The sequence below is a fragment of the Mauremys mutica genome, chromosome 10 (assembly GCF_020497125.1).
Source record: "Mauremys mutica isolate MM-2020 ecotype Southern chromosome 10, ASM2049712v1, whole genome shotgun sequence".
NCBI classification, from domain to species: domain Eukaryota; kingdom Metazoa; phylum Chordata; order Testudines; family Geoemydidae; genus Mauremys; species Mauremys mutica.
Window position 1 is genome coordinate 54,677,149 of NC_059081.1, and position 12,776 is coordinate 54,689,924.

Here is a 12,776-nt window from a genome sequence, read left to right on the forward strand (position 1 = left end):
CTGGGCTGGAACCCGGAGTAGAGGGCGGGCCTGGGTTCCCCCCAAACCTCCCAACTCCAGATCAGACACAGGAAGAATTGACCTGGACTGTGGGTTCTACCAGAGGGGAAGGTCTCTGGGCTGTCCCCTGAGCCACATGGTGAATCTCTGAGGCAAACAAATCCACCAATAAGTGCAGGACTCACCAAGATAGAGGAGGAACTTTGTCACAATACATAATGCATGGACTATTAGGTGTGTGGAGGGTATTAACTGGAGAAAGTGAAAGCACTTCTTCCTTATAGGTTTTTGTGTCTTCTCAAAAAAATCAACAGCACAAATTAGCATCTTATACATAAGCATAAGCTAACCAGACACTGTGCAGTAAGTACTTCCATGTACCATTTATTACCTAAACACAAAATACATGGCTCACTGAGGGCAATCAAAAGAGAAGACTATCAAAACATTTAACATCTATGTGACAAAATAAGGAACATCAGATTTCTAAGTAGGGTATTGATCTGAAAGCCATGCTCATACTTGGGAAACTTTCACTGAGATTTATTTGTACTTTCCCTGATGAGGGCTTTTTTGTTTGTTTTTGTAAGTTTCACTTATTAGAAATAAATCTGCCCCATTTCTTCCTTCACAAATGGAGATTTTGCAAATGCATCAGTAGGAGGAGCTTGCCTTTTTTCCAAGAGTGACATGTATCCAGCTAAACAATCTATCACAAATCATGGACTATTAGGGTATGTCTACACTGCCTCCCCAGCCCGGGTAGAGACACTTGTACTAGCTCCAGGCAAGCTACTGCACTAAAAACAGCAGTGTGGATGTTGCAACATGGGGGGCAGCTCAGACTAGCCACCCAAGTCCAAGCTCCCTTGACCTCCTTGGTCTGAGCTTGGATGGCTAGCCCATGCCGCTGCCTGTGCTTCAACATCCATACTACTATTTTTAGCGCACTAACTCCAGAGGAGCTAGCACAAGTCTGTCTATTCACACTAGGAGGAATGCTCCTAGCTTCAGTGTAAGATATACTCTTACTTTTTGAAAATATAGGGTTTGTGTTTTAGGACAAATTAATTTAAAAGGAAGCACAGCACTCTCATCCAGCAGGGAAAAGACAATGAATTGCTAGGATAAGGTGAAGACAACCTGTGGAAATGCTTACCAGATTGTAAGTCTGATAAAGCTTGATATCTGGACACACTGTAAGGTGTACACTGGGGGTATGCATCTCTAATAAAACAGAGTGTTACCAAAGTGATTTTACATTTAAAAAGAGAAAAATATGTTGCAGAAACATGCATGTAAATGAAGGGTATATAAAAAGATACACAACAGAAAAACTATTAAGTGGTCTGTTTCCAAGAATATAAATCATAGTTGGGATATAAAACACTGAGAAAAATACTGCAGTGCAACTGCATTTAGCCATATGTTAAATCTGTGAAAGATAAGACACCTCTTTACATCAAGACTGGATAGCTTTCTAAAAATTAGGCTATTACTCAAACAGAAGTGATGAGCTTGATACAGAAGTTACTGGACCAGGTTCAGCGGCCAGGAGTTCGGAATACATGTTTGGAATAGCCTCTGCTGGCCTTAACATCTTTAATCTATGAAGAAACTCAGCTCCAACTTAATATAAAGTGTAATGGCTGTCTTTTCAAATCTTTTTTTAAAAAACAAATAGATATTGCGATCTGTTAATCTGACTGCCATGCCAATCATCATGAAATGTATCTGCACACTAAAGTAGCGCAAAAACAAAGCAAGACTAAGTGATGAGGATTAATCAGCATCCGAAGTCTAAGAATTTCCTCATTAGCAAAATTCTAACATTTAGTATAATATGTAGCAAAGATGAAGAAACAGCAGAGATGAAGAAAAAGCGATGGCACTCTTGTCTGAGGTCTCCATGGGCCTTGATTGTCTTCAGAAAGGATGCACAGTGACAGGAAGTTACATCGTTCACATCTCAGCATATTTCATTTTGTGTGAGTACTATATTCATGATTCACCATTTCTCATGCAATAACATTTCTGAATAAAGGTGTTCTGCATTCTGTCACGTGCGTATTGACTATGAAACTGTTATTCTAAATGACTTCATAAGGGTAAGTCACCTGTGACACCATGCAGCAGAATGACCTGGTCTTCCATGGACAATGGGTTAACTCCATCTCAGCTTCCTCTATCCTTTGCAAAGGTGCTTGGAAAGCAGAGCGGGGTATAGATATCTTTGGGACAGTTGGGCTGAACACCAAGGGTCATAAGAACTGTGGAGTTTTCGGGGGGGGGGGGGTGTTGGCTGTTAATTTATATTGATTTCTTGTTCCAAACATTCTTCATTAAGAAAAGGTCCTTGCTGATTCTATGTATATTTTTTCTGAGGAGTCATTCCATCAGATAAGACCACATTATCATACTAATAAGTCATGGCAACAAACTGTCCACATGAGCAATACTTTTTTTTTTAAAACAGACAAAATGCCTCCATTCAACTCAAATATTATAAAAGTAAAAATACATCAATGTTACAGCAACTTCACTGCAATGGAATTTACATTAAGGCTGGCACTTTGCTGGCATATAATCTAACACAATGACAATGAAATACAATCTTAAACACCCACATCTTTCACCTATTTATTGTATATACCCACACAGTACAGACCTCCTTAAAAAGGAGTGCAAGATCAAGAAAATACTAATGACATGAAATAAATTACAACTTTCAGTATCCACAACTGTATAGTCACCAGAGGATTATCTGGCTACACATTATATTATGTAAACTGGGTACATAGAGAGTGATAAACTGAAATAAGTACAATACAAAGTTGGGAAGCCTTGCAGTACATATAATAATGCATTTATTTAATGGAACTGAATTATTTATTTTTAACGATTATAACTATTTACTTAAAATAGTCAGTATTTCACAAGAGTGTGTTCAGCACTGAGATAAATAGTAATTATTTGATGTTGAGAAGAAAATTTAAATCTACTGCACTACAAGATGCTTATGGAATAGTCATGAAAATTCAATTATTTTTAGGTATTACCAGGAATTTTTCCATCTACCCTGGTAATTTCCATTCTAGTCAGTGGGCAACTCTCAGTAGTTCTACCTACTTTTAATAAGTAATTTACAGTCCCATAAATTGGAGTTTTAGTAATAGATGCATAGATCCATAGATTCTAGGACTGGAAGGGACCTCACGAGGTCATCGAGTCCAGTCCCCTGCCCTCATGGCAGGACCAAATACAGTCTAGACCATCCCTGATAGACATTTATCTAACCTACTCTTAATTATCTCCAGAGATGGAGATTCCACAACCTCCCTAGGCAATTTAATTCATCTCAAGCTTGAGATATGGGTAGGACCTTCTGTTAATTGGTTTGTTTTACATATACATGGAGGTTTAGATTGAAGGAAGCTATTCATGTTTCTCCTTAGTACATCACTCCACAGGAAATAACTCAGCATACACATGGAATCATGCCCAGTCTTTTCAGTTTGTTACATCAGCATAGCTATGAAATAGCTGTAAATAGACAGTGCACTGAATTGTAGGTATTGCCAAACAAATGAGCATCAAGCATTGCTTACTATCGCAACAAATAACTTGCTAGAGCAGAGTTTATTCAGAACACATGCAAACAACATGCATGCGATGGCACCTTTCAAGATCAAGACAGTCAGTGCTAACTGCTGCTCTGCAAGATGCTGAAGACTCTAAACTCCCACTGGAGATGCTTGGTACCTTGCAGGATTAGGCTCAAGCCACACAGTTCCCAAAATATTATCAAACAGCTCAGTGTGTTTAGATGTATGTTCTATGGGATTCTCCCATATTTCTTATTCTGCTGTTCAGGGCCCTTGCTGTACTACAGCAAACTCACTTATCAACCAATTAACAGAAGGTCCTACTTAATAGGAAAATTACATTCATCAAATGACTTCACACTGGATTTAATACAATTGCATCCACTTACTACCAAGTGACATTAAACAGGCTCCTGTTTAATTTGTTTTCTTTTAAACCCCTGGTTTTCTGTTCCAAAAAGCATTTAATGTTGATTATTGTATGCATCTCAATAGAGTTCTCTGTATTTTGATTAAATATGTAATCTACAAATGAAAACTCATTTTAACTTAGTTCGTTTTGCTTAGTTGTATAGTTGTGTGCGGTTGAAAACTATGTAAATCTGACTGGACTGAAATACAGTTCAGTTGTGTGCAATGACTAAAAATGGTATCATGGAGGTTCCACGTTTATCGTGTCTTCCTTTCTGTGTTAGGTGTGCATAGTTCACAAGAAAAAAATTTCTAACTAACCAGATTTTCAATCTCAACTTGGTACCTCGGAGTGAAATTGGGCTGTTTCCATCTCTTGTACAAGGATACTGAAGAACAAATTATTCTCTTAGTCTACACCTGTGCAGTCCTATTATCTTCAAATAACGTCTTCAGACGCAACGGTGTATTTCTATTAGATTTCAATAGCAGTGCACAATTACAACTGAGAATATAATGTAGCTTTTTGCATGCAATTTAAATGAAGAGGTTGCAGACTTAAAAAAGTGATAGCAGTAACAGGTTGTCATTCTCTATGCAGGCCAGTCTCTAGAGGAAGATAAGGCAAACATTTGCCAGTGGGCTGAACAGCGGATTTGAATACGGGAAAATTTAATACTAAGACGAACAAATCCTGGCTTCTACTCCAAGTTCAAAAGGGAACATGCTTTAGGTGATTACAGACCCTTCTGCCCTGTCTCCCCCTCCTCACTTCTTTCCCTGGTCCCTCTACCTATCCTTGACCCAGCCCTCCCTGACCACTTGTCCTAGCCCCCTCCAAACCCAACTCATTGTCCCAGTCTTGGCCCTCCCATACTTGGCCCCACTTCCCAGTCCCGCCTTCTACTGAGCATGTGTAAACTGAGATTTTCAAAGTCTCATGACTTGGCCAAATTTCTGTGGATTTCTACAGGGACGGCAAAAGGCCCTTCTGCTAAATTTCAAGTCATTGTGCTTCTCAACAAAACAACTGTTTTGCCCATGCTAAATATACATATTTCCTAACCTCATTTTGAGGAACAGTTAAACTGTTTTGGCTCATACTTTCTAAAAAGATTCAGCCTGAAGTAGACACACAGCATGAAAAATCTCAGCCCAACCAGTTAAAGTCTGGCAAAGTTAGAAGCAATTGAAAACCACGTCTTATAATTAAAAGTACTGGGCAACCTTAACAAGAGCTATCACTTCTGTGCAGCCTATAATACAACTGGATTGCATCAGGTAAAATCACAAAAATCCCAGTTAAGGGCAAAACTAGGAGATTGATGTTGATATTAAGAGGACTTGACTGGCAGGTTAAATCATCTCCTTACAGATAAATTACAAACTGATATAAAGGCTCCACTTACCATCACAGCAGGGTTTTTCACAGTGATACATGGGGTAGTAGCTCGCAGGGCTCCACTAATACCATGGTAGTATTTAAAACAGATCTTTATTTCAGCTGGGAAAACAAACAAACAAACACTCATGTGCAATCCATACATGGTTAAAGTGGGACAAAACAGGGCAGTCCCACGCTTCTGGGGAAAATCAATTGAATCGTAGTTCACTCTTCTGGAAACGAGGGACGGGCTGTTTCACCAACATTATTTATTAATCTATCCCATCTCCAGTATAAAGGCATTTCAATGGAAGTTATGATCTATATTTCCTCCTAAATTCTGGAAACCTGAAAATCTTTCCTTCTTCAAGAGGAAAGAGCCAAATCCTGAAATCATTTCAAAGCCAGTAAAAACCTGGTGGCCCATTCACAATAATCACTTGATAAGAAAGATGATAAATTTCAGCATGTGGTTTTGTCCACATGAAAGCACCAGCCAAGACAGATATTGACCTGCTTTTTATACATCTTCTGGAGCCAAACAACAGGGAGACAAGATCACTGAATAATATATTTAGTATTGGCATTGACTTGTGAAGGGAGCTCCATTTTACTCTAAAAAATAAAGGTGAATTAAAATTACTTCAGATCTTCATCAGACCTAGAAATAGTCTTGCAATGAAAGAGACCATATTGTATTGCATGCAAACTGTTTTATGCTTAAACTATTTTGTCATATAACTATTAAACCCTGGAAATGATATAGCCCTAGATATAGCTACTTTTCAACACTTGGTCAGTTTAGTTGAAGATATTTTATATCTTGATATTTTATGCAATAATTAAGGAACTGACTATTTGGCGTCTCAAGGGGAAAATATGATACAAATATGCTAAGATTAATACATTAATCACAGTAAAAAGCACCAGCATGCATTATACTGAGATGAAAATTTAACCAAGAGGTAAAAGCTGAGGCTCTGTCTAAACTGCATATGCAAACTTCTTTTTAAATGTGGATACTGTTCTGGAATACAGAATGGGTATTAATTCTACAATAACTGTGGTTATCCAAGATGTCAGTGTGGATCCCACTGTAGGTATGCATCCGCCTCATGCACACCCAGAGTGAAGAATTCTGAATAGCAGTGCATGCTATGGCCACGCATGTTCCCTGGGCCTCCTCGTGCTCTTGTATGAGGACAGAAAGGTTAGGGCAGCCACAGGCCTCCTTCAGTTCCCTTGGAATTCTTAGCCCAAGGTTGCTGAGGACTCTGAAACGTGGGGATGGAGGATAGGATGTGGAATCCACACGGTCTACAACATCTTGTAAAACCACAGTTACTGTAGGGTAAGTAACTGTTCTTTCTTCAGGTAAAGGTACATAGAGTTTAAGGTCAGAAGTTACCTAGTCTGACCTCTTGTATATTACACGTCATTGAATTTCACCTATTTATCCCTGTATTGAGCCCAATAAGTTAGGCACTATTCAATCACAAGTTGTAATTGACTAAAGCGGGGTGGCCTACCTGAGGAGCCAGAATTTACCAATGTACATTGCCAAAGAGTCACACTAATATGTCAGCAGCCCCCCCATCAGCTCCCCCCACTCCAACCTGCAGTGCCTCCTGCCTGCCGGCAGCCCCACCAATCAGTGCCTCCCACTCCCTCCCCATGCCTTCCGCCTGCCACAATCAGCTGTTACGCAGTGTGCAGGAGGCTCTGGTGGGGAGGGTGGAGAGCGAGGGCATGGCAGGCTCGGGGGAAGGGGTGAAGTGGGCGCAGAGCCTGGGGCAGAGCCAGAGGTTGAGCACTGAGCAGTCCCTGGCACATTGGAAAGTTGCCATCTATAGCTCCAGCCCTGGAGTCAGTGCCTATAGAAGGAGCCACCTATTAACCTATGAAGTGCCGCATGCGGCTCCGGAGCCACAGGTTGGCCACCCCTGGACGAAAGCAACTCTCTTCCAGAAAGGAATCCCGTCTTGATTTGAAGACACCAAGAGATTGAGAATCCACCACTTCCCTTGGTAGTTTGCTCCAGGGATTAATCAGCCTCACTGTTAAAAATGTATGCCTGATTTCCAATTCAAATTTGCCTGGTCTCAGCTTCCAGCCACTGGCTCTTATTATGCACTTCTCAGCTCGATTAAAGTGCCCATTTAGTACTTGTTATTTTCTCCCCATGAAAGTATTTGTACACCATAATCAAGTCACCAATTTTTTTTGAAAACGCTAAAGACGTATTGTACTTCAGCTATAACAGTGTGGAGGCCCTTCAGCACTGTACGTACAGATCCTCTTATGAATTGGTGGAGGGGGGAGAAACTCTTTCACAGCACTCTTTACTGACAAATCTCTTAACTGTCGGATGCAGTCCAGAGTTCTGCATATACATTTTCAGCAATACATAAGGGTTTCCATAATCTCTATTGATTTTTCCCAAATTCGAAAAACAGGAATGAAAACACATAAAAGATTACTTCCATAGAATGCTGGAAATTTATTTTACTTGTCCCTTTGCAACAGATGAGATCGTTCTAAACAGAAGTCCACAACTTAACCATTTAAAAAACATTTATAAAATAAATGTTTGTACTTTAATCATAAGACGTATTACTACACATATTTCCAAGAGTTTGAGCTTTGATATCCCAGGTATTCACAATGTCTTCAAGTGAAATTTTCTCCCATTCAGGCCCAAGCACCAAAAATATAAACTCATCATGGAAATACTTCCTTTTAGAACACAAGGCTCAAATCACTAGTTTGATGCCATCAGGATTTAACTAAATAAGGTCCAGTCTGTGGTCCTAACTCTCCAAAGCTATGGCAGCCATGACAGACCAGTCAGCTATGGCTTCACACTACTATGCCATTCCTCCTGGCCTCTCATCAAGTAGTTGGGTCCTGAGATCCTGAGAGACAATATCAAATGTGTCTCAACCACTTTCAGTGGGTCCTGGAGATTCAACGTCATTCCTTAGGAAGAGAACACTGGTCAATGTGTCCCCAAACATAAATGCACAGCACTTACTATAAGATAGATATCACCAGCTGAAAAGTTGAGAGAACTCATGTTGAAATTAAACTGATCAGAGAAAGAAAAGTTTCTAATTGATGGGGCCAGCCTTAGATCTCATGCTGTCAAGAACAAAGACATTTTTGATGCTCCTTGTTTTCTCCTCCACCCTCTTCCCCTATAGTTCTCTCATCTGTTTCCCTCTACTGTCTTCTCCTACCATTTCTTTCTCTCTGGCCCCTACACCATTATGTTATTGGCTTTAAACAGCTATCACAATAGATTTCACATGCAAATCACTTGATTATTCCACAATCCTTACTGAATGCCCATTCATGGTTTACAAGGGTTCATGTTACTGTTCTGAGTGAAGGCGAAGTATATTTACCCAGGGAGCTTACATCCATGGATCTGTGCCTCCTTTATCGTATACATAAAATGGGACTTGTAAAGTGTTGAGATCCTTGGATAGACTCTAAGTGCAAAATATTATTATACACAATCATCTACACTGCATATTAAGCTCCAGTTCAGCAAAGCACTTCTGTACATGATTGATTTTCAGCACAAGTAGTCCTATTGTCTGTTTTGTCTTAGTGAGATTATGGAGATTTGCCATATGTTGTGAAAATGAGACAAAAGGTTCTAAAAGTTTAGGTTGATTCTGACACTTTCAAAAATAGTGGTTAAAGGGAACAGATTTAAAAACAAAACGTAACAAGAAAATTTCTAAGGAATCCCACACCATCTTCAGAATACGGAATGCTGTTAGAAACAGTTTATAAATAGTTTGGGGACAACAATCATGCAGAAATGAGATAAACAGTCCCCAGATGGAACAATTAAAGGACATGGATTACATAATAGCAGAACAGCATTCCAGGACTCTGGAGGTGCCATGTCATTCTCTTCATTAATCAAAGCTAATTCAGAATTCTGCTGCTTAATTATTTACAATATGCTCTAAACTTCCTAATTCTGAGGTGACCCTGATGGAATTAAGAAATATTAAAATATTTATCTTGTATTTCCTCTGGTCTTAATTCTGCCACCCTTACTCATGTTGAGTTGTACCTTACTCCACGAATAGTCCCTCTCCCATTAATTTCTTGCAAAGTAAGGTATGCAAACAAGAGTCAGGCCCTGAGAATTTAGGGGGTTAAACGAGCAAAAAAATTAGGAATATTAACATTAAAATGGATACAAGCGATGAATATTTGATAGTCAACTTGCAATAAATATTCTTGGTCAAAACAACTTCTCATTGATGTAACTTTGTGAAAACACTGAACTTTGCGTTCTTATATCTCTTAACAATGCTTTTCCCCCATCCCTGCCAACTTGCCATAGCATTAATCCTCAAGGATTTATGGTATGCTGAGTTCAGCTTTTAAAACAAATATTTAAAAAAAAATTATCTGAGTGGAAGGACACCAAAAAAAATGGTCACACACAAAAATTTCAAATTCTACCACTCACTAAGTGAAAATAAGCCAAAAAATGTTTTAAAATCAAACTCAAAGGGAGATGGGGTCAGTAAAGCTCATTTTCCAATCAAGTACAGCAAGTTTCAATCTCAAAGAACTATTTTTGCCAAAGTTATAATTAGTTGAAAATAGAGCTTGCATATAGACACGTTATATATCAACTCTGACTGTAACATCAGTACACCAGCATGATGCAGACAGTATACAAATGTACCATATATCTATCTATCTAGGTTCAATGAATGTAATTATCTATCTCACATTCCATTCAGGCCCCAAACTGAGATTTCTATCGGTACAAAATACAAATGGTCTATAATATGCACAGATGGTGAGCTAGAATGTTGTACTGCAGTGACAGTAGTAATTTACCCATAAATATCCCAGAGGTGATTCAGAGGTGATTGATGTGACAAGACTTGGAGTATCAGAAAAAATCCCAACAGCAGCTACCATGTGTTACTGTTCAAGATTTAAACCTGTAGTATCAGCACAACAAATATATGCAAATCAATATATTTCTATAATATTTATAGAAATAAACATAGTACAGAATATATATATTTGAAAAAATAGGACATTAAAGCTAAAGTCCTACTTTATGTAGGATTTTTCTTGGAGAGAAATTTTGAAGTTGACAGTCACCAGAATGAGATTATGGACAGTATAGTACATTATGACTTTAGAGCCCCAATCCACCAAGTGTTTACTTCTGAGAGTAATCCCATTGACTTCAATAGCCTTTGTCTGTTGTATAAAGCTGAAGACAATGGAGTAAGTAGTATGCCCAGTGGCAAGTGCGTTCACAGGACTGGGCTTTTATTTTGTAGCCTCTTTCATACAAAATGATGGAGAAGTGAGATGCAAACACTATTAGTGCAGATGTCTGTCTATTAGCCCACTTGTCTATGAACCCCAAGACTGACCTTGCTTTTTCTGCTCTTTCCTGGGAGGTAAAAGTAAATCTCAATCTCTCTCTCTCTCTCTCTGACAGAAAGACATTTCTAATCATCTTTCTTACACTCTTGCTACAATAATTTCATATTCAGAGAGAATTGTTAATAAATCATCAGGTGGTTTTGATGACATTTGTAGACACTCCATTCAATTCTACATTATAGGTGCACAAATTAATTTTGTCACAAAAGTCATATGGAGAGTCTTCAGAACAACTTTATGGACATAGAAAGGAAGGCTGGTCCAGCAGTTTGGGCAGTAGCCTGGGACACATGGGTCAGTTCCTTGCTCTGACACAGACTTCTTGTGTGACCCTGGGCAAGTCACTTAATCTCTATGTGCCTCAGTTCCCCATCTGTAAAATGGGAATAATAGCAGAACCATATCCTACAGGGATGTTATGAGGAAAAATTGTGAGATAATCGGGCGTAATGGTAGAACAGCATTATAAACAAAGAAAAATCGGAACAGCAGCAACTTTTGCAGCAAACTGGGTCTCCTAATGTCTTCTTCTGGGATATTGTTCTATTCTATTCACTTTATGTGAACATGGAATGTCACTTGTGTATTTGATAGTATATTTCAGGAATATTTAGGATCCCTAGAATGACAAAGATAAGGGATGGAGACATTCTGGCTGTTCCCCAGTGTACAAAGTGGACAGGTTTAAAAAATAAAAATAAGAAAAAACAACAGATGAGACTGACTACCTCCCTGCTGCTTTCCATTTCAATGGATAGTGCAGCAGATGGTAAAGATCAGGCCCTGTAATACTTTCACAGTATATCCAGTTCTCAACCTGCCTGGAGACTTTATTTCCCTAGTATCTGACGCTGAAAAGCTGCTTCAGGACTGAACACTCAAGGTTTTGACAACAGACATTTTTGGCATCCCTGAAAATGATTCTAGGTTTCATTGATTCTAGGTTTCAAGACACTCCATGGCAGCTGAAAGATATACCTCACTGTTCATTCATGCTTGCAAATCTGTTCAGCAGTAAAGAAAACCATAAACAAGATGGTAGCTACCATCTCGTCCGGGTTGGTCTCCCTGAACTTCCAACTTCCTGCCCCGTTACTCCATGAAATAACCCTATCCTTCTGTGGGAATGAAACACCATTTAGGAACTGCAGCAATGTAGGAACGGGGTCTCTAATCCCATGCCTTCACAAAGGGAGGTTAGGGGTGCATTTTTTTATGCTATTTCCCTCTATATCTCTTCCACTGAACATTCCTGCTCTCCAGTAGGGCATCATCAGGCCCATTTCACACTGGTCACAAGATCACTGCTTTTCCTGAGTCACATCATTGATGCAGAGCAGACTGCCATTATAAATCAGCCCTATGGTGCAGGAGCAGAAGCCCTTGGCCAAGTTCTGTCACATCTGCAACAATGCCAGCCTCTGCTGGGCTGGGGACTGAAGGACCTGGTTTGAGCAGAACCCAGAACAACCTAATGGCATGATCCCCAGAATGGACACTCAGAACCTTCAGTAACATTCCAAAGCATCTCAGAATGGTCTGAATACATTACACTGTACTGTACCTGCCCAGTATTGCCACCAACTCAGAGGAGCACTCACTGAACTGGTCTTTTTATTTCCCGGAGAGCAGAGAGATAATCCCTTCATGGATCTTATGTCGTTTAAACAATCCTTCCTGAATGCATACAGCAGCTTAACTGAGATGACTAGTGAATCATAGCTTTTAGCCCCACACCGTACCTCCCTCCCCCCAAAAGAGGCAGCTCCCATTAACTTGTATTAAATGACATGAGTAATGAAATATTTCTGTTTTTAGGCTGCTATCTCAGTGATCTCACAGCTCAGTTTTGCTTTGTTGAATTTCTACAGCTACAGAGTGTTACATTTCATGCTCACATCACACTTTTGCCCTTTGCCTAGGGACCGGAA

General features: G+C 39.5%; 1 protein-coding gene across 5 annotated transcripts in view; it reads right to left on the reverse strand.

Moving 5' to 3' along the window:
* HECW2 (HECT, C2 and WW domain containing E3 ubiquitin protein ligase 2) overlaps positions 1-12,776 on the reverse strand; it is a 268,755-nt gene that overhangs the window by 100,424 nt on the left and 155,555 nt on the right. For all 5 annotated transcript variants that reach the window (XM_045032746.1, XM_045032745.1, XM_045032748.1 and 2 more), the window contains exon 4: positions 5,426-5,520. In XM_045032746.1, coding sequence (XP_044888681.1) covers positions 5,426-5,520 — 95 coding nt within the window. The remainder of the gene's footprint in view (positions 1-5,425; positions 5,521-12,776) is intronic.